The sequence below is a fragment of the Eumetopias jubatus genome, unplaced genomic scaffold (genome assembly GCF_037043125.1).
Source record: "Eumetopias jubatus isolate StellerSeaLion01/CBP00866 unplaced genomic scaffold, mEumJub1_p1.0 scaffold_14, whole genome shotgun sequence".
NCBI lineage: Eukaryota > Metazoa > Chordata > Mammalia > Carnivora > Otariidae > Eumetopias > Eumetopias jubatus.
This window is the reverse complement of record NW_028274820.1, coordinates 24259123-24286612: the sequence shown is the minus strand read 5'-3', so window position 1 is coordinate 24286612 and position 27490 is coordinate 24259123. Positions and strand designations below refer to the sequence as shown.

Sequence of the window (27490 nt, the reverse complement as noted above, 5' to 3'; positions counted from 1 at the left end):
CTTGACCTCAGGGAAGAGATGGGCTGATTTGGAAGCAGGTTTAGAAGTCTTAACCAATAGGAGAAGCCCTGGGGATAAATAAGCTCATCCCAGAGAGTGTGTGGGTGAGTGGTGGAAAAGGGGTGAGGACAGAGGAAGCGGGTGTAGCAGATTCAGCAAAATCAAGTAATGCCTTTGTTTTAGCCAATAAGCTATCCAGAGAGACAAAGCTGGGTCTGCAGTAGTCATTTGGTAATATCTGTTTCATGATGAAAAAGTAAATGAACAAGTGAGTGAACGAGTAAGTGAGAAGTGAAGGGCAGGTGGGGCTGAGGAGTATAAATAACAGAGGTCAAAAATAGAAAGACAACACTACAGATTATTCTCATGCAGACGGAAACTAAAGCCAGAGAGTGAAGGAGACCCCAAGGGAACAAGAGTAAAGTGAGAAAATGAGGACTTAGGAGTGAACCCTGATCTCATTAAAGAGGTAGATGCGGCAGGTTCTCCATGCTCCTCTGTAAAACATTAGTCATCATTAGTCAGAGCAGCCCGTCAACAGGCACAGCGGCTGGAGTCCCAGCTTGACCTTCATCCATACAGAAGGAAGGTAATGTTCCAGTTCCCCTTCATGTAGGAGCGCATGAGGACAGAGGAGGCATGAAATATTGGCTGTCATGAAGTACCAGATACAGTATGAGCAGGGTACCAGTTGTGGGAACACACCTGTCGGGCTGTAAGCTGCTACCTCTTACTGTAAAGTTCGGTTCGTAACTGATTAATTCTACTAGGGAAAAATCTAGATGTAGCCTGTCTCGTCCCCAGTTGAAACTGTGTGGAGAATCCAAGGTGAGAACGAGCCCCTTGGCATTAATGTGGCTTCAGAAAGCAAACAGATCCACAGAGTTCCCAGGTGGGTCCAAGTGACATAAACGGTGTGTTATGCACAGGTGACAGAAGGTGGCTCACACTTTTTCAAATTCTATTTATTTTTAGATAGCCAATGAGGTTGTTAGAAGCTTGGAAGTCTCCCTTTTTCACAGGTTTCTTTTTTTTTTTTTAAGACTTACTTATTTTTGAAAGAGAGAGAGCGTGCCAACAAGAGACAGCGGGGGAGGGGCAGAGGGGAAGGGAGAGAGAGTCTAAAGCAGACTCTGCGCTGAGCGCAGTGTGGGGCTTCATCTTAGGGCCCTGAGATCACGACCTGAGCTAAAACCAAGAGTCAGACGCTTAACCAGCTACACCATCAAGGCACCCCAGTTTCTTTTCTTTTAAGTGACTTAAAGATAATGGGAAATTACTCAGAAATAATCTGATGACTTACTGGAATTTAATCCAACTGAAAAATATGTATTGTGGGCTCACTAAGAGTTCATTGTTAACAAAAGATAGCTCTGCCAGTGCAAAATGTAGTCCCCGCCTTCACTAATTTTCTTAAGATTAAAACCCAAACAAAACAAGGTTTTATTTAGCTTAGAGGTCGACTAGTAGGAAGAGAGTTTAAGAGGGGATTTTACCCCCTTCTCCGAAAGTGTCACGTCACTTGTGATGCTCACATGCATCTGGCGGTTAAGTCGTCAGCTCTGTGATGATTTGCTGAGACACACTCTGTGACTGCATCTGTAAATTGAGGAATCAGGTGGTTGGAAGGTCCCTGATGGCTCCAACATGCTATCAATCTATAATACATGTGTCAGGGCCCAAGCATGGCATATTGCTGACAGCCCAGGAGACTTCCCTTCATCCTGTCATCTATGAAACCCCAAGGCGATGCAGTGACATTTTGGAAAAATTTAGAGTTCTGGGGGGCTTTGTTCTCTGCTCAGCAACATCTGGCTCCTTCAGTCCCAGATGTCTGTGTCTTATCCCGCTTTTCCACTTGTCCACTTCTGCCCATATGAGACTTCACAAGCTCTCTGTTAACTTTCTTTGCTACGTGGAACAGCATCTTGGGATGACGTTCCTTCTGATGGGATCTCTAAGGGGCAAATAAATACATAATAGGTCATGATGAACCTAGTAACTCATTCTTCACTATTACAGCCCCCAGTGTCATGGGCCTCTAGGCGGTCACTGCTGCTGGCCACTTCTCTTCCACTGAATGTAAAACCAACAAGCAATACCCAAGTTGAGATTGCAAGATTCTGGAAGAGCTTAGGACAAGATCAGAGCAGTTAACTAGTCCGCTAATTGCATAATAACCTGTCATCCTGCTATGACAGACTGTGGGAAAGGAATTTTAGACTGGGAGCCAGAGAGGATGTGGGCTGAGTCCTGGTTCTGCCATCTCCTTCTTGCATGCCTGTAGGCAGGACACCATCAGAACCTTGGTTTCTTCTGTGAGATGTGTGTAATCATTCCTTCCCCACCTCCTTCACAGGAATTTCACAAGGAATATATAACAATATGCCCCAAAGTGCTATTTAAATGATAAACTGCTAAATAAATGTGAGATTTTCCTCTGAGAGAAATGAAATTTTTGAGTCTTGGTAAAAATGCATGTTGACATTTCTGTTATTCATTCAACAAATATTTAGGGGAGCACCTGCTATGGCTAGATACTGTGCCAGGAGCTGAAGAATCAATGATGAGCAAAAATACAGATACAATCCCTGCCATCTGGGAACTTTTTAGACTCATGGCAAAGACAAAATGTTCTTGATCACAAGAATTCATACCTTTACCAGTAAGTGGTCTCAGCTGTAAAATGGGAAGAAAGGAATGTTGAACAGAGGTTCTTGGAGCCCTGAGAGCTTCTAGTCATGGGATTTGGCTTAAAAAAATCCAGAAAGCCTTCCCTGAAGAAATGACACTGGAACCAAGATCTAAACAGTAGACAGGAGTTAACTTGGTGATGCAGGCAGGAAAGCAGATTCAAAGGCCTCATGGTGAGCCAGATCCTCAAGGGTTTGAAGGACTGAGAGAAGATTCCTGACCCCGGAGTAGAGAAAGCAAAGCAGTTGGGCATCCAGAGCAAGGTGAGGCTAGAAAGATGGATGGGGAACAGATTAAAGTTCTCTAAAGGATTTGCCCTTTGTTCTTACATGCAGTGGGAAGCTGATTACAGGGATTTAAGTAGGGGAGCAACATGATCAGATTTACGCTCTGGAAAGAGGACTGTGACCACAGAATGAAGAACAGATGGAAGGAGGTTCATTGGCTGTAGGGATGCCGGCAGAGCCTGATGGTAGTTTGGACTCAGATGCATCATTGGAGATGAGAATGGAGGAATATTTAGGAAGTAATAACCACAAGACTTGAAATCAATTTGAATTGCAATGGTACAAGTTATTGAGATTTGATATTGTACTTATTCTTGGACTCAGCTGTTAAAATCATGTCCCAGGGTATATGGCAATATTTTCCTCGTTAAGACATTATGACAGATGAATTATTTTTCCCCCCACTTGAATTTAATGACTATTTTCTTCCTCCAAGGCCTTTTTTTTTTTCAGTTTTATTGAAGTATAATTGACAAATAGAATTGTACATTGTGATTTGATACACACAAAGAAAGGATCCCTGCCATCTAGTTAATTAACACATTCATAGTTGTTAACACTGAATTGTCTAATTCAAATTTGCTAAGAGAGTAAAACTTAAATGTCCGCGCCACCCTCCCTACCGCCAAAATGAACTACACTTGTCTCAACATTGATGCTGTGACTAGGCACTGACACCACTGAGCATTGTCTGCCTTTGATCCCTTTTATATTTTCCCGTTAACACCATGACCCCATTTCATTTTCTACATATCTGTGAGAAAATAAATTAGCATGTTTACTTGAAACATATAGCAAAATGACAAAGCTAATACCTGTTGTAACTGCTGTGCCTTTGAAGTTTATCCGGATACTGTCTTATTCATAACATTAATTGGAGAATCCTCCCATTAACTGAAGACACTCCACATGCTGTGCATTTTGAAAGGTCAAGTCTGCAGAAGAATTTATTGTTATTTCATTAAAGATGTGTCAGTCAGCACTTACATTAACACAAAAAAACAGTCTCCACTTTAAAGCAGGGTGGCAAATACATGGCTCACATGCACCCTTCTGTCCTCCCATTTCCATGTCTGGGATGCTAAATGATAAAGATGCCATTTCCTACTGAGCTTTTTGAGAATCCTCCTCAACACAGCACTCCAGGCAGTCAGGTGATCAAAGCCAGCGTGAGAGTCGAAACTCATTTGCCATCCCCACTTTAACACGATGTAAATCCATTCCCCAAAAAATCACTCTAAGTGCATACTTACTTGGTTTTTCCTCCTGCCGCAGATTTGGTTTGCTTGTTTTTGTCAACAAGATCTGCTACTTTGTATCTTTTCCACTCACCTGAGTACAGGCAGCTGTGGACCGTTTCCAGCAAACTGACAGAGTCCTGCCTCACGCACTGGAGTCTCTTATTCTCTGAGAACTTCCTCTGGCCCTGTGGGTGCTTCCTTGGCCTTACACAGGGACAACCCAGAAATGGGGGAGAATTATGAGGAGCGATCCTTATCCCCCACCGGGCAAAGGAGAGTCAAGGATACTGGGTCTCACCACCCCACAGTGGGAAGGTTCTGATGTGTGGGTTCCCTACAGTTGCTCAGAAGTCCAGGGGCACGCAGTGATTCTCTGCTCATTAGCAAGTTTCACTTCCCTAATTCACTTTCTTCCTTCTTTATTCATGCTTCCTAGATCACTCAAGTCGCCATCTCAGGGTCTGCTTTTGGGAGAACCCAAACTAAAGCAGCATCTTTTGTCTTCACTTTATGTAAAACATTGATTTACAAACTATGGTCAGTAAAGTTCCTTCCAATGACTCATGTACTGAGATACGGGCTATGACTCTCTGCTCCATGGTGGATACGTTAGAACCATCTTTCCTTTCTCTGTGGGGAGTCCCACAGGAGAACCTAAGGGATAAGAAAGAGGGGTGTGGGAAATAAAAAAACAAACGCAATTGCACCAAGAATTCCTACCACAAAGCAAATTTATTTTTATCTCTGTTCTGTGATTTTGATTGAAAAATACATTCCAGGGGCAATCCTGTGATGCTATTTGTTCTGTATCTTCACCAGCTGTGCCTAAATGATGCTAATCAGGGATGCCAGGACCTTAAATGAAGATTTATTTCAAGCCTTAACTGGTGAAGTTAGTCAAAACAGGAAATAAGCAAATGTCAGTTCTGCCTATATATCAGATGTTCGTTTATAAGCAGTGTGTATATTATGTATATATAACATATAAACAAGAGATAAAATTGTTCTTTAAATTAACAGACTAACGCTACTAAGAAGTTCTATTTAAAATGACATCAGGTCAAAAAAATCTCCTACGTGTTTCTCCCAACATCCCAGTAAAGCACTAAAAAAACAGAAAATGTCAAGATTCACAGATTCTAGCAATGATAAGACTGCTTAGGTATTGGTTTATGGGGCAGGGACAATTGTGTTTAAACTTCTTCCCCACCCGGGATGCCTGGGTGGCTCAGTCGGTTAAGCGTCTGCCCTCGGCTTAGGTCATGATCCCAGGGTCCTGGGATCAAGCCCCACATCGGGCTCCCTACTCCACGGGGAGTCTGCTTCTCCCTCTCCAGCTCCCCCTGCTTGTGCTCTCTCTCTCTGACAAATAAACTCTTTAAAAATAAATAAATAAGCCTCCTCCCCACTGAATAATCAGTTGCTCTCTTTCCCCAACTACACTCTCTTTTAACCAATTCTGAAATCCCAAATCCCAAAGCGCAGTGTAACAGAAAGTAGAGCAGAGGACAGTGACAAACGGCTGCGTGGGGCACGTGGCGCTATTACACGGAGCACCACGGGTGGAGGCAGAGCTGTAAGAGGCCTAGGGGGAGTAGACAGAGACCATCACAGATTTTTTTATGACACAAGTGTTTCTCCCCAAAACAAGCAAATAAAATGAGGAAGTTGTGTTGAGAGAAGGTCTCCACACAGTCCAGGAAAGCTATAGGACACAGTTGCCGATGGAAGTCTGGCTGCAAACTGGGCATGTGTTCACTGTTGTGTGAAATCCAGAGCTGGTGTTACATCACGCAGTCACTCGCGCGGGCAGCAATAGAGTTCACGAGCCTGCCTCTGGATAAATCTTCCCTTTTAAAATGAATGGAAGTTCTAAAAGTCTGCATGGGTATATAACAAAATAGGGAAGCATGCAAGAAAGGGATCATTATAATTAGCCTTAAAGATTAGGAGGAACAGCATGATATGGAACCAGATTTACTGCAGAAAACAGAAGAAATGGAGAAAACGTGCTTGGAATCCTCAGATGCTAGAAGATGTGACATTTAAGAAATAACAGAAATGGGCAGAGCTGGCTGAAGTGCAAAAAAAACAAGCAGAGTGATGCTTGACTGAGTGAAAAGGCCATAACAAGCAAATCTGAGAGCTTGGAATTACCTCTGAAAATTAAAATATTCATTAGAGTTAGTAATAGGCGAAACTGGTCCTGCAAGAAATTAATGATGGAGAGACCAACATGAGCAACTCTCCATTTACAGAGCAGATCTCAAGCTGTGTTCCATCTCAGCAGCAGTCCCAAGCACAACACTCTGCTACCAGCCACGCTGCTCTTGACATGGGGTCTCCATTCCAAGGCCAACTCTAACTTTGTCAGACTCATCAGAGGAGGGGAAAAGGAAATGAAGTTGAACCAAGAGCTTTGATTATAACCCCTCGGAAGAAAGGGAGGGCATGACCTACTTTTGATACATATTAATGGACAAAGAAAGAGAAGCTGAAAAAATGAAGCAGTCTGAGAGTTCGCATTTCTATCCACCCCCAGATACCAAATCTTGAGGAGAAAGACTTAAGAGAAAACCTGAAGCAAATGCACTCACTATATTCCGGGAACTATTAAAACAAATTCACACCTCAGATTATTCTAATAATTTATGAAGAATTTAAAAGGACGAAGAAAATGTTATACAATTATTCATATAAGAAAATGAAAAGTTAATTGCAAATAAACAAAAATTGAGTGCAGCCGGGCTTGTCCTTGACATTACTAAATGTCAGAGAACAATAGAAAAAAAAAAAAAATCCCAGAGTTTAAAAGAAAGAAATTGTGGTATCAGAATTCATTAGTGAAACTAGAAAGTGCTTAGAGAAGATACTACATATTTAGGGTTCCTATTATTGCTACAATAAATGACTACAAACTTAGTGGCTTAAGACAACATAGACTTACTATCTGATAGCATGATAGCTCAGAAACCCAACACGGGTCTCACTGGGTTAAAATCAGCATGTCGGCATGCAGGCAGTCTTTTCTGGAATCTCTAGAGGAAAATCCATTTCCTTGTCTTTTCCAGTTTGAGTTTCTAAAGGCCTCCTGTATTGCACAACCGGTGGCCTTTTTCCTGTCTTCAAAGCCAATGGCAAGTTGAGCCCTCCTCATCCCACCATCTCTCTCCCCCTGCAGCCAGGAAAGTTCTCCATTTTTAAGGACTTAGATGATTGGATTGGGCCCACCCAGATAATCCAAGATACTCTCCCAGCCTCAAGGTCCTTAACCTTAATCACATGTGCAAAATCTCTCTTGCCATGTAAAGCAATAGATATATAGGTTCCAAGGATTAAGGTATAGACCCGTTGAAAAGACCACTGTTTTAACTATGACATCAAATATGCTGTTTCTAAAAAATTTGAGGACATATGCCTTTTGGTCTTCTACCAAAATTCAAAATCCAAAAAAGGAGAAATAGTGGAATAAAATGAATTGTGATGAACATTAAAACCAGTTTATTGGTTAAGTCTAAGGAACCATTATATAAATAGTTATAGGAAAATGCAAAGCTAGAAATAATTCATAAAGGAATAATTATAATGCAATCATTACAAACCAAGGGTATAGTTTATATTGGAGCATAAGCACTGTTGAGTGAGGTCAGTGTGGGCTACCTTACTCCTCTAGCCAAGACCAGTAGGAACTCGATGGGAAACTAATGGGATTAGAACAACAGTTTGCTTTGTTTAAGGCAAAAAAAAAAAATTGTTTAAAGCAAGTCAAAGCAAGCCATACTCCACATAGCAAAAGGCGGCTTAAAAGAACTTAAAAGGAAGTTTAAAAGGGCAAAAAGCCTAAAATAACTAAGAAATTAATGTGCACCTGTTGTGACAATAAATTGTTGAACCTCTTTCTGAAAAACACACCTCTAATTTGTAGAAAAAGAATTTAAAATGTGTCAAAAGCATTAAATGGAACTGTGCACCATTTTATGTCGATAACATGTAAAGTGCATTAAGTTCTCACTAAAGTAAGACCTATTATTATCTTTACTTTGTTATCGATAAGGAATCTGAGCTGTAGAGAGATTAGGGGATTGCTCATGCTCACTCCAGTCGGGGCCACTAAGCAGACCCAGGGTCTCACTCAGAGCCCAGGAGTCAATCCTGGTAGTAGATGTCACACGAGATGACGTTACTAGGGAGAGACGGAGCCAGGACTAGAACCCAGGTCCGTTTTATCCCATGCTGTGTGTGCATAACTTCTCTGCTATACTGCCTTGGAATTGTTCTGTTTACATCTTTGCCTCATCCCCTGAACACAGGTTATTTCTGTTCTCTCCTCCAGTCTACTTGCATGACCAGAACCCCTACGAACCCCCCCCTATTGATTTTGCCACTTTCAGCCACTGTGAGTGAATTCTCCTATCCAGTCCCTTCCCCTGCGGGCCTCCCCCCACCACCGCAGGGTAGACCCTGGGGAATCACACACACACGCACACGCGCACACGCGCGCGCGCGCACACACACACACACACACGCACACACACACAATCTGCTCCAGCCTCTTGATGAGAACTTGGATGCTTCTTCTCTCTCAAGGTCAATTCCTTCTTTTGTGCTCTAGATCCCATCCTCTCTCCTCATGAAATAATTTCACCAATTACCCTGAGTCTCTAGACTATCTCTGTTCAGATACCTTCTCATCTGAATGTAGGCATGCTGTCCCCCAATCTTCCTTTGATGGGGATGGGGGGCGGACCACCGTGACATTATCCCTTCAACCCCATAGCTGTTTCTCAGTTCCACTTCCTCCCTTACCTTTCATTCAAATCCACTGAAATCTGATTTCCGCCCCTCTCATAGGAATTAAACTGCTTCCACAGAGGCCCCAGTGACCCTCCTGTTTGATGATCCACTTAAAACCTTGTTTTATGAGTATTTCCATTTATGACTTCTTGAAACTTTCTCTTTACTTGGCTCTCTATTACTTCTCAGGCACTTCATTCATTCTTCTGCATACCCTAAGGAGGTTTCATTCATGCTGCACAGTATTTGAAGTTTAACCTGACACAGTACATCTCTTATCCTGAGCCTTCTGCCAATCACCAGACAATAGAGCCCACGACTCACAACTTCTTTGCCTGAACCCAAACTATCAAAGGTGCCCCAAACTCATTTCACTATACTGCACTCACAGAAGCTTCTTTTCCTGAACTTTAGCTAAGGACACCATCATCTATACAGGTTCCAAAGCTACACATCAGAGAAGATTTCATCTTCTCCTTTATATCGTCCTCCACCCCCCACAGATCACCATGCCTCATCCGTTTTCTTAAGTATCTTACAACTCTGTCTCTTTTTTTCTACCCTCCTCACACACCCTTCACTACTATGATCAATTCATTCAGATATGTCTGTTGAAGTATCTACTATGTGTCAGGCATTGTGTAAAGTACTAGGCGTACCCTGTGAGCAAAATAGATATTATCCCTCCCCGGATGGAATTTATACTCTAGTTGGGGAGATGGGCATTAAACTAATAATTTCACAAATATAGTCACATGAATACAATTTTGTAAATATAGGAAAACTACAGGATACAATGAAAAATTATAATAGAGAGCTTTGATTTAAAATAAAAGGTCAGGGGGCACTTGGGTGGCTCCGATGGTTAAGCGACTGCCTTCGGCTCAGGTCTTGATCTTGGGGTCCTGGGATCGAGCCCCGCATCAGGGTCTGTGCTCAGCAGGGAGTTTGCTTGAGGATTCTCTCCCTCTTCTTCTGCCCCTCTCCCTGCTCATTCACTCTTTCTCTCTCTCTCTCTCTCAAATAAATCCTTAAAAAAATAAAAAATAAAAGGTCAGGGACATCTTCTGTGAGGAGGGGTTGTTTAAGCTGACACCTAAAGAGAGAGAGCTGTGTGGAGGGTAAGAAAGTGTGGGCAAATGAGGGAGCCTGTGCAAAGTCCCTGTGGTTAGAAAAGTCTGACTTATTCAAGGAAATCCAGTGAGTGAAGGGCAGTGACCCATGAGGCCTCTGGGGAATAGTAAGTGGGGACCAATTGATAGGTTTTGTGTTTTATCCTAAATTCAGTGGGAATCCATTGAGGGATTTTAAGCATAATCAGATTCTGTGACAGAGCAAATTTGCTGTTGCTTCGATTCAGGCAGTAGATGATGCTGAGTGTGGATTACAGTGGTGGCCGTGGAGATGGAAAGAAATGTACACCTGAAATAGATTTGGGAGGTAAAACCGGATTTGGTGATAAGGAAGTGAGGGAGACGGAGGCGTTAAGAATGACATTCAGGCCCCTGTCTTTAAAACTCGGAAGGGCAAGTGACATTTACCAAAATGAGGAACACAGAAGAGAAGATTTGGGGGAAATGATCAAGGGTTCCACTTTCACTATGTTGAATTAATGGGGCTTGTGAGTCACCCACAGCTCAATAAATATTTAACATTGACGCTAAGTGAAACAGACATATAATCTTTCTGAAACCACTTAAAGATGTTTCTAGACAGGTTTCTTAAAAAATAAAAATACTTGATGCTATATATTCATCATTTTTAAAAAAAAGTATTACTCTCAGAATTGAAATTTTCTGTTTACGGGTATTGCTATCCTTCCATATTTTCTTTGCCAACTGTTTACAGCGTGCTATAAACAGACAGAGCAGTTTATCTCTTCGCTGCTCTTGGTTCTGGTCAGAACATAAAGAAAATCCCCTTTGTAGTTGTTAATATGTTCTGCAAGCCTCACCTCACTCTGAGTTTTAGCCTCCCTGACACACTTCTTCCTCTTTCCCTGCAGGCCTTTATTCCTGTTCAAGGCTATTCACCTGGCCTGCTTTATTTTGAACACATCCTTTATGTAGCTGAGTTTATCAGAAGACAACATGTGCAGACTTATCCTTTCTAGATACTCATTGGGATTACTTTAAATGGTCAGACTGCTCGCTCCATAAGGAACAAAGCCAGGGGGAAAATGCTATTCAAAAACAGCTTTATGGTGTTTATGAGAAAAACACTTATTTAAAAGATGCAGACAGGATCATTTTTAAAACATTGCAGAGAGAGCCTCAGCTTACCACATAAAAACAGATTCTGGCCAAAGATGGCAACCAGTTTTTCTTTGTAAATTGAGTATTGTGATTGGCTGAAGGTTGGTGATAGGAGGTCTGGGTACCACCACCAGCATGCTTGTGTAATGGAAAGGTTGCGGGGGGGGGGTGGGGGTTGGCCCATGTCACTTTCATTAAGAAAAAAATGCCCCTTTCTGACTTCGAGTAGCTTAAACAAATTATCTAAAGGAACTGCAGGGTTTAACTCATTTAATGAATTTTAATAAGACATACATGAATCAGTCAAAACCCAGGAAAAAAGTAAATAACATTGAACTACTTTTTTTTTTTTTTTTTTTTGGTAGTCCTTTGGTTACCCTGCTGGCTTACATTTACCAAAGGCTGAATTTTTGATGGAAAATTTGCCAGGCTGTTGCATAATGGGAGAATCCTTAAATTAAAGATTAATTTTATTAGTGGTATTTTTCTCCCTCAAATTAGCCCTAACAGGAGATTCTAAAAACCCTGGGACATTTTCCCCCTTTGGGAAACTTCAAAAAAATGATTCCCTCTATTGGAAGACTTTCTAACAGTCCCTGAAATATTTTCAGAAATGTAGTAAGAACATGAGTTTCCTTTATTGCCTCTAATCCTTTATGAGACAGGATAACTTTAGAGGTGGAAGGGTCTGTGTGGGTGCCCAGGTGAGTTTCTTATCCTCCAGCAGGATACCACAGAAACTGTGAAAAAGAAATTCTCTTTCTTACTCTTTTATTCTCTCTCACATGCAGGCAATATGCACATACTTTTGTTCTGCTTTTCTTCTTTTCCCTCTTTTATGGTTTTCTTTTTCTTTTTTTTTTTAAATAATGGTGAAATAGACATAACAAAATTTGCCATGTTAATCATATTTAAGTGGACAGGTTCAGTAGTGCTAAGTACGTTCACATTATTGTATCTTCCTTCTTTTTTAAGCAAAACAGAACACAGCTCTTAAAAAACCAGGGCGTGGACATCTGCAGTGAAACGGGTTTTTATTTCAAAGTGCCTCCTACTTCTTTTCTATTGCTTAAAGAAAAAGAGAAATATAAAACATTTCCCCTGCATCTCTGTCATTTTTGTAACTGCACAATTCCCTAGAAAATACATGAAACTGTAATGATAATCTTCAAAACCAGAGTCGTATGTTGTACAAAGTACTTCAGTTGAAGGAGAACCCATTTCACATTCTGCAAATGGAAGTTCAATCGGTCAAAGGGAGTATAGAGGCATATTGAAAGATTTAGTTCTGTTTGGGGAAATTTCTAGAAATCTGGGGAAAAAATTGTCTTGGCATTATTCCAAATTGAAGATATCATCATGGAATTCTCTGATCTAAGTTGTTCCTCATTGTGTTTTGATCTCTTACTCAAATTGGGGTGATTTTAAAATTTCAACATGTTGTTGCTGTGTGAAAATAAATAATAATAAAAAAAAAAAATCTTACCAAACAACTTACAAACGCACACTAGAAAGGGGCTCTCCTTCAGAGCTACTGTAAATATATTGATATTTTTTCATTCTGGGTATCATGTGTCAGAAGTAGGTTTTGAAAAGAGCCACTTTGTGGAACTTTCCTCTTGGGACAAGGCAGTGTTGCCCACCAGTCATCAAGCAATTGGAAGATGCTCACATTGGCCACGGAGTTTTGCATCACATCAGGGGAAGCCTACGTCAAGGCTGCTGATGGACAGACAACCAACAGAAGCCAATAATCTGCATAGCAAATGGAATGTTCTGCGGTTCCTCTAAAACAATAAAACATTGGATGGGGTGCAAGAAAAGGAAATATTAAGTAATTTCTGGGTTTCTTACTTAATCGAATGGGGTATTACCTGCAGTAGACATTACGATTGTGTTTTTGTTTTTAAATGGAGTTATATAAAGTGTTCCCCTGATAGGGTGTTCAGATTTAGCAAATAAAAAATACAGAATTCTGGGGCGCCTGGGTGGCTCAGTCCATTAAGCGTCTGACTCTTGATAAGGTCATGATCTCAGGATCATGAGATTGAGCTCCAACCTGGGTGTAGAGCCTGCTTGAGATTCTCTCTCCCTCTCCCTCTGCCCCTCCCCGCCCCACTCCCATGTGCACTGTCTGAAACAAACAGAATTCCTATTTAAATTGAATTTCAGATAAACTACAAAAAAATTTTTATATAAGTATGTCCTATATAGCATATATCTCATACACTATACAGGACATATTATACTAAAAAAAAAATCATTCATTCTGTATCTGAAATTCCAACTTAACTGAGCATATTGTATTTCATCTGACAACCATCTTCCTGTAGTTTACTAAAAGTTGTATTTATTGACATGTAGAATTCAATTCAGGTTTCAATATGAAATCAGTGTTGTCTTCTCTTCCGTTTTCAAGTACTGAAATTTCTCATCTAAGCTCTTTGCACTGGGCTTCTGTTTCTCTGCCCATCTCACTGTGCTTTTAGATGCAGAATTAAATATGTATTTTAGTTTTGTTTCTAACAAAAATTTTAGAAACCTAATTCCACTTTGAGCTTCATATTAAATGTATCTAAATTTTCTCATTAGCTGCATCTAAATTTTCCCATTATTCTCTTATTTTTTCCCTTTTATGTCCCGATTTATGGTTTGTTAGCTTATAACTGTACCTTAAAGTCTTTCACTTTTGTTGTCTTAAGAGTAAGGATTAAATAAATATGTTTGTATTTGTGCACACACATACACCAATAAATGAATAATATGGAAAACATGGGTCATTATAAAGAAATTTTATTCCCACAAGGGAACATAATATACTGCTTTCTATAGAAGTAGGGGAAGTAAAGGCCAGAAATAAACTAAAACATAAAGGTGATGTTACCATTATTTTGAAGAAATACTCTTTTTGTATGAATTAGGTTCATAGCTCTGAAAGATTAAGAAAAAGTTATCTAGATCCTTGTTCTGTTCCCCTATGGAGAATGGGTGGTGGGAAACCCAAAAGTCATACCCTGAGCAAACCAAACCTAACTGGCTTCTGTGATCTATCCCCAACTAGAATGATTCCAGAAAAAGAAAAATTACAGAAATAGGGATTTAAAAGTTTTTCCTTTATTTCTGGTGTTTTTATTTTAATATTAGTTAGAATAAACTTGGTTTCGAAGAGGGGCCATCCTACAAAAGAACATATTGTACATTTGTAATATATGCTAATTTGTTCCACACTATTACAGCATTTCTGTAGCTCTTCCAATGGAGTTGAACAGAAAGTTGGACTTTAATCATGTAGAAAACTTGAACTTCTGGCTTAATCAAACCAAATCAAGTATATCTGAGATAAATGTTTTCTATTTATCTTCATTTAAATGTTTATAGCATAATTGATAATTTGCCGAAGAAACACAAAGGGCCACATAAGTTATTTCTATTTGGAGAAATCTATTCTGATACTATTTCTTACTACCTGAAATTACTTAACTCCTAGCAACCAGCCTCTTTTTGACAATGTCTCAGAAAAGCTAACTATTGCTTCAGACTGAAGGCTCTGCGGCACAAGTCAGCATTAGAAATATTCCAGAAACTGCCATAATAGGAGCAGGAAAGAAGCCCCGGGTCATGCCAATGGTCTGGGGTCAGACTAAATGAAACAGCCTTAAAAGAATGGGAAGCCAAAGCACCTCTGATAAAAGGTGGTGACATTAAACATCCCTCTCTCCTTGTCTGATCTTGGCCAGTGGCACTCTTATGCCATTTTAGTTCTAGGACCATAACTGCTGAGAGGTCAGATGATTACACATTTTCCAGAGCCTCTGGAGCCTCCTCATCATCTTTTAGCATAATGTCCCACGCGGAGGCGAGAGCTCCATAACAGAACGACCATTTTCAATACATTTGTATCAAAGTCTAAGAAACTCCCAGCACCTTACAAATATAAAACAGCAAATACTCAAAATCCGTTCTGGCGCTCCAGGAAGAAGGTGATGATGCAAAGAAAGCAGAGGAAATAATTGAATGTTTTGACATTTTGAGAATGTACAGATGACATCTTTTGCAGAAGACCTGTTGCTGGCAATTGCATAAATCAACAAATAGATTTTATCCTTCACTGAAAATAATGGTTAATTGGCCAATAGGTTACATTTTTTTTTCCTGTAGACTTAGCGGTCAATTTGTTTTTGTTGACATTTTTACAGAGTAAGTCAAGGAGACAAATGTATTTATTTATCTGTAATTTTCACTCTCAGCTGCTTCCAAAAAAAGATGTGATTAGATCCTTATAATTAAGTTACAATCGAACCACATGTCGAACAGAATTTTTTTCGTTAGTTGGAAAGAGAGATAAGAACTTACAGGATCTGTAAGATGAGCTGATTCTTCTCATCATCTCCTTAGGTAGGATGGTTATTATACTTGAGCATTAGATTTAACTCTGGGTTCCAAAGAAAACTGAGAAACCTGATAGGTTGCATACCTTTCCCTCTTTTCATTAAATGAAGTATCAGGTCTTCACAACGTGCATTGAGGTACAGTTAGTATATACGCCATGCCTGTGTGCGATTGCTTAAGCATCTAAAGAATTGGCTGTCCAGATTTCTGCAGGTATTTCCTATAAATGGGCTAGTTTTCAACCATTACCATTTTATAGGATCCCAGTTTTTAAGGTGATAAACACAACGTATGTGGTTTATTTTTAATATTTCACTTTTATTGGGCATTTTTCAGACACCAACTAAGATTAACATGAGCAAAATTGTTCTGTTTTGGCTTACTAGGGCAAGTATATGTTGACCGCCCTCCTCCCCACCATTATTTTTAAGCTTGTTTTTACTACTTTTTAAAAAACTGATACCGTATGATGATAATAATAAAAGGAAAAAAGGAAAGGGAGTTAATCTGTCTTTTGCTTTTCATTATCTAAATGGCCATTTGGATCACAACAGAGACAGTCCAATCTACATACCATTTGTGATCATAAAAGTTGCTCAGTAAATCGGGGGTGGGGGGGGGAAGCATGGCTTTGTTGATACATGAGTCATTCAATTAACGAACAGTTTGAGCTGCTTCTTCAAGCACAGCATTGCTGGCACTAGCATAATAAATAGATACCTGCTCAGAGAAGGTCTCCGTGGGAGAACAGTCCCCAAAGAGTTATGCCTTTATACACTAGAATCTGATTCGTAATATAGGTATAGACATTATTTTTAAATTTAGGACTAATGAGCTCTTCCGTAAGCGGCCCGAGGTGATCTCTGAAAACAGTTCGCTATTCACTTGACCCAGAAAACCCTACAAAATCATGCAAATCAAGAGGTTCAAATCTCCATGGTCACTTTAAGAACACACGTGAAACTGCCCAGGCCATCAGGGGTATGCAGATCTGAAAAGCTACCCGGTGTCTAAAGGATGTCCCTCCGCAGAAGCAATGTGTGATATTCCGTGGCCACCCTGGTGGAGGTGGTAGGTGTGCAGGGGCCAAACAGTGGGGCCGGACACAGGGTCCATGAGCCAAAAAGAAGGCTGAATTTTTACTGCACATGCTTAATAATGCGGACAGTAATGCTGAACTGAAGGGTTTAGATGTAGATTCTCTGGTCATTGAGCACATCCAGGTGAACAAAGCCCCCAGACGCAGCGTGGAACTTACAGGGCTTATGGCCAGATTAACCCAGACGTGAGCCCTCCTGCCACGTCAAGATGATCCTTACTGAAAAAGAGCAGACTGTTCCTAAACCGGTAGAGGAGGTTGCACAGAAGAAAAAGATACCCCAGAAGAAACTGAAGAAACAAAAACTTATGGCCCGAGAGTAAATTCTGCATAAAGTAAACGCAAATAAAAGTAAAAACAGAAAAAAAAAAAAAAAATGTAGGACTCATGAAGGCTTGTTGATTCCTTTTTAACCACATAAAGAAGGTACACAAAGCAGAATTATTTTTGTACTAAGCAAAGGTATTTACCTTGAAGAATTTAATTTCTGTCTATATTCTCTCTGCCCCTCCCTCCCTCCCCCCCTCCCCCCGCCACCTTTCCCCATTCTCCAGCTATGGCCAGGACACAGAAATCCCTAAGGATGGCTCAATCTTAGATCTCGTAAAGCAGCTGACCATTTGCCATACACTTTACCTTCTCTGTGCTTCAGACTCCCCAGCCGTCAAATAAGGAAGTGTTCTTGGAATAATTAACATAATTCCAATGAAATTATTTGAGCTCCTTGAAGAAAACTGAAGCATATTTTGTCAGGCAACTAATTAATATTAATGCAATCATCTGAATATCATGCCACCCATAGTGGTGGCAGGTTATATTTTCGAAGTTCAAATATTGTTTTCTTTATTACAGGTTTCTTTTCTCCATGGAAAACTCCAAAGCCTGTAAGTTGGAATTATTATGCTTCCTTCTTTATTTCTCGTTATTATTGCAATCCCATTAAATAAGAGTTATTTGGGTGACTGCAAAATCTCTTTTACCTCTGAGATTCTGTGATGGCAAAAGGACAAATCCTGAGTCTCTTTGTCTTGTACTTGTCACACAAATACAAAAATAACATGTCTTACTTTCCTGTAAAGGCAATTCTTCCTGTTTTTTAATATACTTAGAGTATGGGCATTAAGACTATTCAATATGGCGTACTATAGAAACCTTTTGTTTTTCCCCGTCAGGAATAACTATAGTCTTTTAATGTGGAATTTTTAGACACAGTGCAAATGATAGGCCTAGAGGTCTTGACCTACAAATTAAGTCTGGTGCATAAGAAATTTAACTTTGTATATATTTATATGTCTATATTTACATTTGAATGTATATGCTAAATACGTGTGTGCAAATACTGCAGAGACCTACATATTCCACCAAACCGGGCAATCACTCAACTTCTGCATCTCCTTCAGAAGCTGGTGATCTCCGTCTGCCATCACCTAATCTCTCTGGGCCTAGTTCCCTCGTGAATCATCCTGAAATGTTGATGCCGATATAGGAGGCTGGTGGATTTTAATAATCTTTTGTGTGGCTGGGTTAGCCAAGTCGGCTGCACAATTAGAAGTAGTTTTTCCTTGCCGTTAGATTGAAACTAGTAACTGGCCAAGTCCCCAGAACCGGCACTGGTTTTCTGGGATACCGTTTCATGGTGGGCTAGAATACCGTGCCCTACCTGGAATGTCTAAAACTCACAACTAGAAGAGAACTATAGCAAAGTGATGCAAGTCAAAAACAAAACTCGGGGAATCACTTCTCCCACTATCTTCTTTTCTTCCCTCTCACATTGAGCAGCTCAGATGAAAGTGGCCCCAAGTCTGGCCAGTGAGTAGGGAGTTCTTGGCTTAACTTATGCTTCTCCTATTTCTTTCACCGAGAGACTATTTGACTGCTTGATTTTCTTCTTTTACAAAGGGAGGTAATACAGTTTTGCGTTATTTTCAAGTACAATAACTGGCTTAATTAAATAATAAGCCTTGAAATGGTTTGAAGATGTGAAAGTGAAGTATTATTGAGCCCTGTCATATGCCCGAGCTCTGGGTTTCTCTCAAAGAGACATAAGGAAACTGGAAGCTGGAGATGAGGGACTGATCTCTCAGAGCTGCAGAACCTCCTCATCAAGCATGTCCTCCTTTAGGATTGGTCTCATCTGGTCCACAGAGAATGTCGGATGGGGAAACTGGGCCTATTTGGGTTTAGTAAACCATTTAGTGATGTGCGTGGTTTGAAAAGAGGGGGTTTTAAAATGTTGAAAAAAATGAAATTTGTTTTATCTTGGCCAACATTTAAAGAGGTAAATATTTAAATAATTTCTTCCTTTCATCGCCAAAGTTAATCTGTGCTCTGTGGTTATACACATCTTTATCTAATTTAACAAGGAAACTTGCAACTTCATCATGGTGCTACAGTTATGATATTTAGTGATTTCCTTATGTGTACCACATTTACACAAATTACGCCATTTGGCATAATTACAGCATTTTCTGTCATTATAGTAATTACATCCATAGTCAATAATTCCAAAAAAGGTTTTATGGAACTTAATTTACAATTAATCCTGAACCTACACATCCCTACAAAAGCTAAGGCTTGGACTTCCAGGTTCTAGACTGAGTGAGGATATAGGACTGTCGATTGAATGTCCTCCTGTATCCACCAGAAGCTCTTTAGACTAAGGACTGTAATGAGAAGCAGTATGATACACGTTCTGGGGCGCAGGCTCTGAAGGCATACTGCCTGGGTTCAAACTTTGCTGCTTCTCCTTAGTAGCTATATGGCCTTCAACTAGCCTCTTAAGTTGTCAGTATCTCAGGTTCTACCTGTAAAATGGGAACAATAATAGTACCCCACTCATATAGTCATCATGAAGAGTCTCAGTCCATGTAAGTTGCTTAAAACAGTACCTCTAAAATATATTGAGCTCAAAAATATAAAGTACTGTCATCCTAGAGAGCAAACACTCCATACATGAAACCTTAATCAATTACTGACTCTATAAAATGAACATAGTTTGCTGAAGTATTCATCTAAACAAATATATACATATATACCCACAGTATATGGATTTATATACTCTCTCCTCTCAGGATTGATGACATCTGTAGTCAGGACAAGGAAATGTTATCCTGTGTGAGATCTCCCCTCCTCCTGGTCCTGTGTCACTTCCTAAGCCTCTGCTGTCTTACTTGGTCTACATCTTAAGCTAATCCATGTTGAGACAGTCATTTCGTAACAAGTAATATACCCCTAATTGTAGTGAGTTCTCATGCTCTCCATCTGGAAGGAATCCAAGTTCATTCTTCAAGTACAGAATCAAATCAAATGCCTTCATATGCCAGCCCTGCCCTAAATTAGTGAGGGGGTACATTTAGACTACCCCCGCTTCTATAGGAAGCAAACAGTTTCTCAATAGAGTACTTCATGGGAGGTGGGGCGCTGCCTCATTCACAAGCCCTCTATTCACAGTGTGCTCCCGCGATCAGAAGGTAGTTGCATCATGATTCGGTTTTCCTGTTTTACCATTTGAGGCCATGTTGTGGAATATATGTCCACTCTGTCCGCTGATAATTCAGTGACTGACTATACCTTCATACAGTCAGACATTCATTCATTCACCACAGCCAGCAGAGATACAAGGTTTCCCCCAGATACTGAAAACACCCTCATTTCCATTTTTCCTTACCCTAGTGAGATGCCTAGGTTTGAACACCACTGGGACTGTACAAGGCCCATTCAGAAGCCTGTGAGAGGTAAATGTCTGGCAGAAGCACAACTCTAGACAAGCCAAGGTCAGGAAAACACTAGGTGAAACAAGTGAGGTCCAAGGGCCTGGGCAACGAGACAGGATCAGAATCTAAGGCGTTCAAGAAGGTTGAGAGGAACAAGTGAGCAGAGTGTCCCAGCTGGAAAGCAGAAGTCCAGAGACCACGTTGTCTAAGAAAGTAAGAAGTCAACAGAGTGCACCCTTCAAAAGATGCTGTCAGATCAGCACACCAGTCCCAGCGAGCAGAGGGGAACCTCTGACCCCAGGGCAGGCAGTTTGCGCCATGGTCTTTGGGGTTAAAGCCAACAAAGAACTCAATCTGGGGGTGGGGAGCTATAGCACTGCAAGTCTGCTTCTTCAGTTATTTCATGGGCACAGTGATTTTCTGCTCTACAGTCTTTTAAGAAAGCCTGACAGAGTGACTCAAGGGTTGATGAATGTCACAGCAAGATGTTGTGAATGCTTTCCTAAGCATAAATTGGACTCTTGACTAATTCCCCTGCTTCTGTGCTATAGAAATTGTAGAATTTGTCACTCTGCCCCTGTAACCTTCCCAACAATGCCTAAAGCATTATTTGTTCTGTAGTTTTAAGAATGTTTTTTAGAAATACTAATATTTCACCTGAAGCATGTTTGCTCCAATGATTGCACATGAACAATACATATACCAGCAAGACCTATGTATCAGCTCACCCTCAGTAGAGGATGAGAGAAAGAAATAGACATTTGCTGAGGCGCTCTGATGACGAGTGGGATTCTACAGCTGCTCAGTCCACATATCTAACTTACTTACTGTGTTGAATTTAGTATCTTATCTTTAGAAACAGAAGGGAGAAAGTCACAGCCACAGTGCATCCGCCTGGTGCCTAAAGCCAGTAACTTTGAAAAATTGAAAAAGAATATGACTTTAGCCACAAATGTGGGTCTTCTCATCATAGCAAAGACACAGAGAATAGATGACCAAAGAAACCCAGAATGGCTTCCTAGATGAGTTTTGCTATCAAATGAATTATGAAGTGCAGATTTTTACTAAATGGGAGCAAAAGGCCCCCTAAGCAGAACATTAGCAAAAATTCTAAGCAAATTTGCCAGTTATTCCCCTCAATGTATTACTGTAAAAAGCACTCCCGTTAGAGTTACAAATTGGGTTGACCCGGGGTCTGCTGCTGACAGCTGCTGGACCTCTTTGCGCTTTCTAGATTATGTTTAATATTAGGGAATTGAGCTCAACTAGGGATTTTTCCATCCTCATTAGGTATAGAAACTTTGTTCAAATGAAATCTTGGTCAGTAACCCATACAGAAAACAAATGAAAATGGAGCCAATTGTCTTAGTGCCTTCAGACTGCAGTACCATAGACTGGGTGGCTTCTAAACAAGAGCAGTTTATTCCTCAGAGTTCTCGAGGCTGGAAGTCCAAGGTCAAGGCGCTGGCGGATTCAGTGTCTGGTGAGAGTCCACTTCCTAGATGTCCGTCTTTTCTTTGTAACGTCAACTGGCAGAAGGGTCTTCAGAACTCTGAGTCTCCTTTAATAAAGGCACTCATCCCCTTCATGCGGGCTCCGCCCTCATGACCTAATCACCCCCCCCCCCCCCCCCCCCCGGCCAAAGGGCCCACCTTCTAGTACCATCACCTTGGGCGTTAGAATTTTAACATATAAATTGGGAGGGGACCCAAACTTTCAGACCATAGTATCAGTCTTACTGAGAGACAGGCCAATGACCCGTTTCTTTCATAGTTTGCTGGCTCACTCGACACCTGCCACAGCCCCAGGTAGGTGAACAAGTCACAGGGAACTTTGTTTTACAAAGTGACATGCACAGTACATGTTACCTCACATTCCCTCCAACTTTAAAATATTTATAACTGATAAACCAGAGCTGGTGTAGGAACCCTAACCGAGGTGTAGCCAGCATGGAAACAAAAGCAGGGCAGGTCAGTAGGGGACAGAAAGTTGTAATCCTGCCAAGCTCAAAACAGTATGTATCAAAGCTAGTTTGTTTGTTTGTTTGTCTTTTAAAAAAGAACGGTTATGAGTCAGCTAGATTGGGGGGAAAAAAAAGAACAGCTGACCATTGATATTTCCTTCATTCACTAAATTAACATTTTCTGAGCTTAACCATGTGTCAGTAATACAACAATGAGGAAGACTCTGTCCCCAGGATCTGTCCCCAACGTGTGCTATTTGGGGAGACATAGGTAGACTTGCCATTATCCTGAAGTCTCATGAGTGTTGGGTGTGAGGGGTGGGTAGAGGTGCCGTGGGAGCGTCCAGCACCGGTTCAGGAATGGTCAGCAAAGGCCTTCCAGAGGAGACATCTCCTCTGAGTCTAGTAGCCCCCAGGTAAAAGGAGGACGGGAGGTGAAAAAGTGGAAAATGGATAAAGTTTGCAGGTAGAAGGAGAAATGAAGAAAGCACGCAAAGGTTCAGAGGCAGGAGAGAATCAATGGATCCTGGAGAATGGGAGGAGAGACCATTAGTGAGTATGAGGACAGCGGGCAAAACCGGAGGAGCCACTAATGCCCCAGCGGGGAGCTTAGCCTTTAGCCTGAAGACCATGCTGACCCAAGGCAGAATTTTAGACCAAAGGATAACCTGATCTAAGTTCTACACAGAGCAGGTTTATTCAAAGCAGAAAAGTACAAGTTGAGTTTGAATCAGTTGACTATTGCATGAAGGTGAAGTTGGTGGTACAGACAGGTCATCCCAGTTAGCCTGGCTTTCTACTTGACTAAAGGATATGAGTCCCTGCCTTATCTACCTCATGGGGCCATGGTGCGGGTCAAAGCAGGTACACTGTGTGAGAAAACATGGTAAACTGGGAAGTGTTCTAGAGATCTTTAATAAACTGTAGTGGTAGCAACCTCAGCAGTAGCATTTTGGGGAAGAAACTGCCAGATCGGCAGAAAATGAGGCTTCACAGAAGACTTGGAACAATTCATAAATCCCAGATGGTTGCATGATTACTTCGAACTGTAAGGAAAGTGACCGAATGTTTAGGGATAGGAGATTATTGGGATATGTGTAGGTGTCAAAAGAATACGTGGAGACCACTTTATTCTCTTCTGTTTTAGTAAAGATGGTGTAATGTATCAGGGCCAGTTCCACACATTTCTATACACTTACGTGTAAAGCTATCTTGAGACCCATGTTATCTTTCTCATGTAGGAGGAAAAAACGCTCAGAGAGATTAAGTGATTTGCTGGAGATTACCAGCAATAGGTGACAAGATTATATATGTTTGCATTCAAAAGTCAGGCACCACTCATGTTGAGTACCATCTACGGTACTTTAATATAGAGACACAGGATCTTTTCTCACACTTAGTCCCAAGTTGTAAATGGTTCATGGAAGAAACGTCCACAGGGCAAGAAGGTCTAACTAAGGAAAGTCCACAGGGCAGGAGAGTCTAATTTAAAGGGGGAGGGTTGTGGTATGTGACAAGGAAGAATTCAGCCATCTTGTGTTCTCTTTCGCTTTCCAGATAATGGACCGCTGGGAGAATCAAGGCAGTCCTCAAACGAGTTTATCTGCTCCGGCCATACCGCAGAACCTGCCCTTCCCGCCCGCCCTTCACAGGACTTCCTTTCCTGACTCAGAGGCCTTTGACCCAAGGAAGCCTGACCCATACGAGCTCTACGAGAAATCTAGAGCGATATATGAAAGTAGGCGTAAGTGAAAGCCACATAAAACACGGGTACATTAATAATAGCTGAAGCCCTGCCAAGAGATATATTGAAGCTGAGATGATCTGGCATGATTTTATATTCTGAGGTTCAAAAAGTATCTCAAAAGTAGAGCCAGCTGATCTAAACTTTTCTTTAAAAAAAAAAAAAAAAGCCTGTCGATTCAAAAAGAAAAAAAAAAACCACAAACCTTATATCTTTTGGTTTTATATTTTATTTCCTACTGTTTTCCCTCTAAGCCCCTGAGGAAAATCAGGAATGTATTTGGTGGGAAGGACAGGGGAGGGGTGGCAGAAGAGGTGGATAGTTTTGTTTAAGTCACCAAATAATAAGATAAATGTTTGGGATTTTTATGTGCAATCTGATCTTGAGTCTGCAGCTTAGATATTTTTTTGAATGCAATCATTGAAGAATTTAGGGCCATGAGTAAACGTTAAGCGAGTCCTTCCAACTCACAATCATGAAAGTAATGGTTCTGAAACCAGCAGAGAGCCAGGTGCCGATCATTTCTACCCAAAACTTCTGCTTCTCATTTAACACAGTGGGGCCCCTTTAATGCGGTGGGGCCCATTCAGTCATAAAACAAAATATCGTGTATGCACTTGTCATCCTATTTGAAGGTCCCCTAAAGTTATTTCATTGCACTTTATAAATATTAGAAAACAAAGATTTTGAATATTGCATATATGTTCCTCGTGCCTCTTTGCACCATCTGACAGGTCATCTCTTCCAAATGTTAGTGGCCAGGAATCTGAATGGCATGACTGTATAATCTGTGAGGGAAATGCACAGTATAATATGAACCTAAATAAATGGATCAAGAAACCTAGTCCAGTGAGAAGTGTTTGGTCCCCCGCACTCCCTTTTACAGGCTGCTGACTTCCTTTGTCTCTGTGTTCCTCCAATGTTTTCTCTCCAGCTTTATCATCTGAAACATGAATAGCAAGTTTTAAACTGTGTGTCACCGCAGAGGATCTGAAATCTGTTTATTCTTTATGAGCTCAGGGGCTGAGAATTATGCACCCAACTGGTAAGGGGAAGAGGAGACAAAATACCTTTTCCCCATCCTCTATAACCCTCTGTAAAAGCAGTCTTCATTGATAAAATAGTTAGAACAGGCAGGGCAGGCATTGAGAAATCATTTCATCAAAATGACCCCCCCTCACACACACACACCTCTTTATTTTAAATAATCAGCTCTGACAGGGCTACTATATTTCATCATTCCCCTTCTGGATGAGCAACTGAAATGTCTTTAAAGGATTGTGTAGTTAGAATATCTTTGCTGTGATAGAGTAAGAACAAAGTAGTATGTTTAGCTGTATGATATAGGGTGTGAATTCAGGGTGTTGATGCTCAGTAAACAAAAAAAAAAAATGAAAGATTTGAACACAGTTCTTAATACCTTTTCTGCTTCAATATCCAAGTATCTATTGAATACCCACTTAACTCTCAGTACCGTGGAGAGATACCAAAGATGAGTAATATGGCTTATTCTCACAAATTTAACTGGGTAAATGAGAATAGGTATTAACAGGTGTAGATATCGAGTTACAGTAGAAGTTCTAACTTGGAGGATGGAAATGCATTGCAGGATGAAAATATCGTCATGTCCTTGGCTTGTTTAAACTTTTGATTACTTTTAGGGAGCTTCAGGAGATGCTTCCTCTTGTTTCTGTCCCTTCGTTCATCTTTGGCTCCCATTCTTTTGTAGTTTCCTGACCAATGCGAGGCTTTATTATTCGGGACAAAGGCAATGTTGGCCTTTATTCCATCTTCCCTTCATGGTGTCTGAAACTATGCAGCCCTCAGTTTCTGAGCAGGAATTGCGCATGACCTCCTTTTCAACCCTAAAAGAATTCTGATTTCTTTATCCAGCCCCGGCAATGCTGTTTCTGTCCATTGCCTTTCCGCCGCTCACCTGTAACAATCCAAGCAAACCAATCCACCTTAACCTCCCCTACCTTTCTTTTTAAAGAGTCCCCCTGGGGAGCTCTTTATCCCCTCTGCTTCCGCAGCCACGCCAACACCCAACAGCCTGACTCCCACCCCAGTTCCCTCTGCCCCATCAGTGCCCCGTGGATGCCACCGCTGCCTCTGCTCTAATGGGGTCCCCCCTTCGTGTTTTTTTCGGCTCTCTAATGTTTCTGAGGTCACAGCAATATTTTCAGGGTCACAAGTCTTAGGAAGCCAAAAGAGGGCAAGCTCATTTTCTTTCCCATCCTTTGCTTTTCTGTCATGTTATTTCATAACACTAAATGGAGTGTGAAGGAAACAGGGAAATCACGTCAGGGGAGGCAGAGCTCTACCCTGAAGATTAAGGAAACCAAACAAAGCACAGGGCTACTTTCTCAGGTCCCTGGATAGCTGATCAGTTCATTCTGCTTGTGGACTTGCAAGTGTCTAGAAAAAACAAAGCAGCCCTTTGCCCTCTCCACGTTCCCTGTTTCCGATTATGAAAAAGTTTCATTCTCTCACTTACATATTGGGAATGCCAGAAAATCTTTTTTTTCCTTTTTTTTTTTAATGAACTGGGGGAAAGCTCAGTGTATTTCCCATCGTCTCCCAATAGGTTTTCTTTAGCGATCATGTGCATCCATACAAAGGAACCCTATTCAAAATTTTGATGTGAACCATGCCTTATTCCTTTGAATCACATGCAAAATGTTTAGGTTTCGCTCTCTTTATCCTTGAGTCCACGAAAGCTTTTTCCTGGGAGAAAAATCCGTGGGGACCAGGGAAAGTATGGAAGGGAATCCCAACCAGAGCTTGGCTAAACCAAGCTCTTTGACATGTTCCCAGGTCTATAGCAATTTCATGGTATCTTCCCTTCCAACCGGGTCTAAAGCTAAAGAGATATTTTGCGTTCTCATTCAAAACTGGGCTGCAGTAACCGAAAAAGAAACGATGTACCTCCACCCACACGCTTCTGCTGCACAGAGCTCCAGAATGTTTGTTGTATCAAGGCTGTCAAGAAGTATTTAGATTCAAGTCACCAGTCCCCTGCAGATGATGGAAATTTATCAAATGATGTACATGCTGCTGTGCCTCATTTGGCTCATAATTAGATTATGCTGACATTTTAATGTGCATGCACGGGACATCTTAATAAAGATGTATTCCGAAAAAAAAATGGAGTGATTTTAAACAAACAAAGACAACGTAGGAGACGAGAGCCTGCATGAAACAGAACATGATGGGCACATGCCTATGAGAGAAGAGCTGGAAATGCCTCCCGTCTTCATGAGAGCTCGGGATGAGATGGAACCGAAGAAAGCGAGAACGAAGGTTCTTCC

General features: G+C 41.0%; 1 protein-coding gene across 2 annotated transcripts in view; it reads left to right on the top strand.

Moving 5' to 3' along the window:
- MAGI2 (membrane associated guanylate kinase, WW and PDZ domain containing 2) overlaps positions 1 to 27490 on the top strand; it is a 1300621-nt gene that overhangs the window by 1127316 nt on the left and 145815 nt on the right. For both annotated transcript variants that reach the window (XM_088018616.1, XM_088018615.1), the window contains exons 11-12: positions 17612 to 17643; positions 23993 to 24179. In XM_088018616.1, the coding sequence (XP_087874742.1) occupies positions 17612 to 17643; positions 23993 to 24179 (219 nt within the window). The remainder of the gene's footprint in view (positions 1 to 17611; positions 17644 to 23992; positions 24180 to 27490) is intronic.